This window comes from Babylonia areolata, chromosome 8 (genome assembly GCF_041734735.1).
Source record: "Babylonia areolata isolate BAREFJ2019XMU chromosome 8, ASM4173473v1, whole genome shotgun sequence".
In the NCBI taxonomy this organism is placed as follows: domain Eukaryota; kingdom Metazoa; phylum Mollusca; class Gastropoda; order Neogastropoda; family Buccinidae; genus Babylonia; species Babylonia areolata.
Genome location: NC_134883.1, coordinates 1,881,700 through 1,889,199, shown reverse-complemented (window position 1 = coordinate 1,889,199; position 7,500 = coordinate 1,881,700). Strand labels below are relative to the sequence as shown.

The following is a 7,500-nucleotide window of genomic DNA, read 5'->3' as shown; positions in this document are numbered from 1 at the left end:
CCCCTTCCTCGCTGCCGTAATAACCGCTCTCGCTGCCACCACCACCACCACCACTACCACCACCCCCTCTCGCCACGTCACCCCAATCCACCTCGTCCACTGACGACGAAGTAGAAGCCCTCATCAACCCGGCCGGCGATGACGAAGACGACGACAACAACCCTTTCCTCTTCCCGTGGTGGTGGAGAGTGTCCACGTCCTTCATGAAGGGAGAGTCCTGACCGCCGGCACTGCCTTTCAACCCCACCTTGTTCTTCTTGCCGCGGAGGCCCGCCAGTGTGTCCCAGCAGACGGAGTGAGGTCGGTACGGCAGCTTCTTCACCTGCGTGCAATGGAGCAGTGAACATTGTGCGTGGTGTTTTATGAAACAGCTATTGCATGCTGTATAACGGAGCAGTGAACATTGTGCATGGTGTTTTATGAAACAGCTATTGCATGCTGTATAACGGAGCAGTGAACATTGTGCGTGGTGTTTTATGAAACAGCTATTGCATGCTGTATAACGGAGCAGTGAACATTGTGCATGGTGTTTTATGAAACAGCTATTGCATGCTGTATAACGGAGCAGTGAACATTGTGCATGGTGTTTTATGAAACAGCTATTGCATGCTGTATAACGGAGCAGTGAACATTGTGCGTGGTGTTTTATGAAACAGCTATTGCATGCTGTATAACGGAACAGTGAACATTGTGCATGGTGTTTTATGAAACAGCTATTGCATGCTGTATAACGGAACAGTGAACACTGTGCATGGTGTTTTATGAAACAGCTATTGCATGCTGTATAACGGAGCAGTGAACACTGTGCATGGTGTTTTATGAAACAGCTATTGCATGCTGTATAACGGAACAGTGAACATTGTGCGTGGTGTTTTATGAAACAGCTATTGCATGCTGTATATCGGAGCAGTGAACATTGTGCGTGGTGTTTTATGAAACAGCTATTGCATGCTGTATATCGGAGCAGTGAACACTGTGCATGGTGTTTTATGAAACAGCTATTGCATGCTGTATAACGGAGCAGTGAACGTTGTGCGTGGTGTTTTATGAAACAGCTATTGCATGCTGTATAACGGAGCAGTGAACAATGTGCGTGGTGTTTTATGAAACAGCTATTGCATGCTGTATAACGGAGCAGTGAACATTGTGCGTGGTGTTTTATGAAACAGCTATTGCATGCTGTATAACGGAGCAGTGAACATTGTGCATGGTGTTTTATGAAACAGCTATTGCATGCTGTATAACGGAGCAGTGAACATTGTGCGTGGTGTTTTATGAAACAGCTATTGCATGCTGTATAACTGAGCAGTGAACATTGTGCGTGGTGTTTTATGAAACAGCTATTGCATGCTGTATAACGGAGCAGTGAACATTGTGCGTGGTGTTTTATGAAACAGCTATTGCATGCTGTATAATGGAGCAGTGAACATTGTGCGTGGTGTTTTATGAAACAGCTATTGCATGCTGTATAACGGAGCAGTGAACATTGTGCGTGGTGTTTTATGAAACAGCTATTGCATGCTGTATAATGGAGCAGTGAACATTGTGCGTGGTGTTTTATGAAACAGCTATTGCATGCTGTGTAACGGAACAGTGAACACTGTGCATGGTGTTTTATGAAACAGCTATTGCATGCTGTATAACGGAACAGTGAACATTGTTCATGGTGTTTTATGAAACAGCTATTGCATGCTGTATAACGGAGCAGTGAACACTGTGCATGGTGTTTTATGAAACAGCTATTGCATGCTGTATAACGGAACAGTGAACATTGTTCATGGTGTTTTATGAAACAGCTATTGCATGCTGTATAACGGAACAGTGAACACTGTGCATGGTGTTTTATGAAACAGCTATTGCATGCTGTATAACGGAGCAGTGAACATTGTGCATGGTGTTTTATGAAACAGCTATTGCATGCTGTATAACGGAGCAGTGAACATTGTGCATGGTGTTTTATGAAACAGCTATTGCATGCTGTATAACGGAGCAGTGAACATTGTGCATGGTGTTTTATGAAACAGCTATTGCATGCTGTATAACGGAGCAGTGAACATTGTGCATGGTGTTTTATGAAACAGCTATTGCATGCTGTATAACGGAGCAGTGAACATTGTGCATGGTGTTTTATGAAACAGCTATTGCATGCTGTATAACGGATCAGTGAACTTTGTGCAAGCAGTGTAATGGACAGTGGAAAAAAAGGGGAAAAAAAAGAAGAAAAAAATAAGAAGAAGAATTAATAATAATAAGAAGAAGAAGAAGAAGAAGAAGAAGAAGAACTGATAATAATAATAATATGTATTATTATTATTATCATTATTATTATTATTATTATTAAATATTTTTTTATTATCATTATTATCATTAACATAATAATGATAATAAACAAAATGAAATTAGAAATAAATAAAAAATAAAAATTCCAAAATGGACAATATGGCTAAAAGACACACTGATATGACCTCGACCTTTGACATCTATTTTTACAAAACATCGTTCCGGCAACAAAACAAATCACCACACGGTACACCATGCTGAATAAAAACTGGATGAAAAACCAGAGTTCTACCATCCTTTACGATTTCTCCAACAGGCCATGTTGTGACCTTGATCTCCGACCTTGTTTCTTTTCACTTGCTTCTGTTTTCACCATAACGAGTCACTGTACCAAGTTGGCTGAAGACTATGTAGAAGACCTTCTCCATCGTCCAAGCAGAAACATTTCCTATCGATGTCATATGCCAGGTTGTGACCTTGACCCTTAACCTGATTCTGATTCTAATTTTCAGCCCTGATACGGCCTTAGTGGTTGGCTGGGCTATAAACAACATGATTTGATTTGATTTTGGGAATTCAGTCTGATATCATCATCTTAGATGAACAGACTATAAACAAATAAACGAACGAACGATTTTAGGATCATGCTGTACCAATGTCCAAGTCACAAGACCTGTTTGAATTAAATTGACGGGCGCAATAGCCGAGTGGTTAAAGCGTTGGACTGTCAATCTGAGGGTCCCGGGTTCGAATCACGGTGACGGCGCCTGGTGGGTAAAGGGTGGAGATTTTTACGATCTCCCAGGTCAACATATGTGCTAGTGCCTGAACTCCCTTCGTGTGTATATGCAAGCAGAAGATCAAATACGCACGTTAAAGATCCTGTAATCCATGTCAGCGTTCGGTGGGTTATGGAAACAAGAACATACCCAGCATGCACACCCCCGAAAACGGAGTATAGCTGCCTACATGGCGGAGTAAAAACGGTCATACACTTAAAAGCCCACTCGTGTGCATACGAGTGAACGCAGAAGAAGAAGAAGTTTGAATAAAATTGAATACGTCATATCATAAACAAATGTATTATATATATTTTTTTTTTAATTAAAAAAATCTTCTTCTTCACCTGTGGTGAGTCGGAGCCCGACTGGCTGCGAGGTCTGGCCGCCATCTGCTGGTAAGGCTGGCGGGGATGCCGCATCTGCACGGGGTCCTGCTTGTCCGGGGAAGGGCTGTCCGGGCCCGTGAACACCTCGGAGCTGGAGTCTTCCCCTGTAACAACCATGTTGTGGGACACGCACCGTGTGTCAGGAAATGGTATCGATATCGTTTTGCTGATTCGGTGTGTGTGTGTGTTGTGTGTGTGTGTGTGTGTGTGTGTGTGTGTGTGTGTGTGTGTGTGTGTGTGTGTGTGTGTGTGTGTGTGTGTGTGTGTGTGTGTGTGTGTGTGTGTGTTATGTATGTGTGTGTGTGTGTGTGTGCGTGCGTGTGCTTCGAGGAGGTGTCAAAAGGGTAATGACTGATCCATATACGCTACATAGCATCTGCTAGTGGGGGAAAAAGGGGCAGATGCCTAACCTTCGCATAAACCCAACGCGTTAGCCAGGCGCGTGTTCACGACTACACAGACACACACACACACACACATACACACCACACAACACACACACACACACACACACACACACACACACACCATAACATACACACACACACACACACATGCACGCACGCACAACACACACACACACACACACACACACACACACACACACACACACACACTTCCACTGGCGTGGGGAAAACCAAGAACACATTTACTAGGCATCTGCTGTCTCGAAAGTCTGCATGAAAACGGTTCCTCCGGCAAAACTGGAGCAGGGACATTCAGAGACATTCAGGGAGTCATTTGTGATGCGCTTAAAACTTTGGAATATTGTGAAGTAGTTACGTCTGCTCGATCATGAGAATATTACTGTGTGTCGCGGAGACTTACGCGCACACACGCGCACGCACACACACACACACACACACACACACACACACACACACACAGAGTGGTTTCACAATCACACAACAGCCTGCACATCATCAGTTATCAATGTAGTGTAGTTAGCAACAGATGCTGACACGGACCTAATGGTGTGTGTTATGTAAATAATTACCGGTCAGTGTCGGTACACTTCGTAACAACGGTTGTCGGTTACTGTTTGCAGGCCTGTCAGTCAGTCTGTCTGTCTGTCTCTTTGCGCATTCCTTCCATCACAAGTAATCTCTCTGGGAGGAACACAAGGGAGGAGATTACTTAGGTAAGTGTGAGGTATTCGGGTGACACAGAGCATTAATAACTGGCGTAAAAGTACTTAACAACGAGACAAACAAGTCAAAGAGAGAACAGGCTGACAGAGAGAGAGACGGAGAAGGTAAGAGAAACAAGAAAAGCGAGACAAGGAGAAGGCAGACGAACATACAAGCGAACGGACGACAAAACACACAATCTGTCATCTTCAATGCATCATCGGCATTACGTGAGACGTGAAATATCACTTCATACACACAATTTAATTGATTGAAAGCAGACTTCATGCTGCAGTTCGTCAACTCATACAACCATATCAATTTTACGAAGTTCTCGATCGATGTGGGAAAGTGAAAACAAACAGTATATGTGTATAAACATTTAATTGGATAACAATATTTGCCGATGGCTGAAAAGAAATTAATCCACAAACAATCGCCGCGTGCACGCATGAACATGTGTGTGTGTGTGTGTGTGTGTGTGTGTGTGTGTGTGTGTGCGCGCGTGCAGAGAGGGAAAAAGACACAGAGAAAGAGAAAGAGGGAGATCTTTTACACTCGTACAAAGTAACTGAAATACAAAATGATTAATCGTGAGCACCAAGAAACAGAAAGGAGAAAGGCAGTGACAGAGAGAGAGAGAGAGAGAGAGAGAGAGTGAGAGAGAGAGAGAAACAGAGACAGAGAGAGACAGAGACAGGGTGAGTGAGACAGAGACAGACAGAGACAGAGACAGGGTGAGTGAGACAGAGACAGACAGAGACAGAGACTGAGTAGCGCAGACAGAGAAACAAAGAAAAATAAAGAGAGATATAAAAGAAACAACATAAACGACAAAAAACAAAACAAAACAAACAAAAACAAACAAACAAACAAACAAACAAACAAAAAACAGGCAAAGCTGATTATTGCAATGGAATGCACAAGTAATCCCAGGAATTTTTTTTAAGTCATTATGAAAGCGAAATAGAAATAAAATGCACAGTCGATTTCTCTCTCTCTCTCTCTCTCTCTCTCTCTCTCTCTCTCTCTCTCCCGCCCCCCGACCCCCTCCCACCAGTCTGAAAGTATACAAATCGTCACCACCACGTAAGTGCAAAGCCCCGGGAAAAGACCGGATCCCGTCTCCCAAATAACGCGGCTATGAGGGGGACTGGCTCAGGGAAGGCAGGCATACAAAGCGTGACAAATTGGACACAAATTTTAAAGTCCTTTCGATCCCTTCAGACATCCTGCAGGGATCTTGGTTCCTGTGAAGGATAAGGAAACTGAAGAGACAGGACCGCGAGCGGAGTATTTCTGCTAACAGGAAGTCCGTCATTTCTATCCTTCATTTCTTCGCCTTCTTCCTCTTCTTCTTCCTCTCTCTCTTCTTCTTTCTTCAATAATATGAAATCAGATAGACTGACCGATAGGTCGAATGTCCCGAGAGGCAGACAGTAATAATAGACAGAGAGAATTTCTTCTATAAATACGTCGATGGTAGATGGATGGATGCATAAAAAATTACAGAGGGACGAACGGATGGTCGGATAGATGGATTTGTCGATAGATAGATTGATAAATATTTCATAGACAGAAATACTACTACTACTACTAGTACTACTACTACTACTACTACTACTGCTACCACCACCATCACTACTACTACTACTACTACTAATAACTATAAAGACTATAATAATGATAATATAACAATAATTAACTTTGAAATGTTTATTTCACTCTGACGTGTCTTATTTTCTCTTCTGATATTGCAGGCATTTTGTGTCGACGGAATATTCTGAATTGTTAACAAAAAGAGGCAGCTATGAACGAAACAATTAAAGCCAGTCCTTTTCAATGACAAACAATGATCACAACTGTTTACTTTGAACGGAAAGGTATTGTTCACGTCCATTCTTGTTCTTGTGCTACCTCTTCTTCTACTTCTTCTACAACTACTACTACTACTACTTTTTTCTGTGGCTCACATTGATCTACAGTGTAAAACGGCAGTAGCAGGCGTTTCCAACCTGATCACCGTGCATATTGGTCATTGCTCTCATAGTGTAGTTGCTTTCAGGCGTGAATCAAGAGTTGGAAGAGTAGTGCACTGGATGTTCTTCATGATGGCATCAGCAACTATTTCTCGGCTCTTTTCTGATGGAAAGTTTCACCCATGATTTTATCGGGCTAGAATTCTTGTTAATGTTCTTCCACTTTCGGGGAGAAAAATCAAGTAAAAACCACTAAACGCATCACAGAATTTAAAGAATTCCAGCTTTAAGATTTGTTTTGTTTTGTTTCCTGTAGGAACGTGCATCTTTACAACAACTTTGTTTATCCTTCCAACTGCCCACCAAGTGCTAGATCCTTCACACAGCGTCGTGATGGTGAACAGATACTGGGCACGTGCCTGCCTGACACACCTCGTGGGAACGTCACAGTCCACGGGGGAGAGAAAACTCCACACACAGTAAGCAGTCCTCTATGCGGGAGGACTCCCCCAAAGGCAGTCTAGGTGGAATCTGGCCAACAGCACTGCTGCTCACAGTCCTGTGTCTCAACGGCGAAGAGCAAGCGAGCGAAAGAGGAAGCACCCATTTCTCTCAGCTGCAACGGCGAACGAAGATGATGGATTGGGCGGCAACTGTTGACCGTCCCCATCAACTGTGGCAAACAATTGCACGCCAGTAGAAGCTCACCCCGAATTCAGTGCAGTCTGAAAGTGCACGTGTGTGGGGGTGGGAGTGGGTGGGGGTAGTGGCAGGGGGGAGGGGGGGCATAGTGTGGCGGGGTGGGGTGAGACACACAAGCAAACACCGGAAGGTGAATACCGTTACCGAATTTTACAAGAAAAAACAGACACACACACACAAAATACGAAGACGAGAGCGTCGTAGTGGAGAGTATGTTTACTAATGAAGATACGATACCATG

General features: G+C 43.5%; 1 protein-coding gene across 3 annotated transcripts in view; it reads right to left on the bottom strand.

The window, feature by feature from the left end:
• Positions 1-7,500, bottom strand: part of LOC143284454 (uncharacterized) — a 298,683-nt gene that overhangs the window by 208,890 nt on the left and 82,293 nt on the right. For all 3 annotated transcript variants that reach the window (XM_076591096.1, XM_076591093.1, XM_076591095.1), the window contains exons 2-3: positions 3,407-3,552; positions 1-322 (exon numbers count right to left, since the gene is read on the bottom strand). The exon at positions 1-322 is cut by the window's left edge and continues 865 nt beyond it. In XM_076591096.1, the coding sequence (XP_076447211.1) occupies positions 1-322; positions 3,407-3,552 (468 nt within the window). The remainder of the gene's footprint in view (positions 323-3,406; positions 3,553-7,500) is intronic.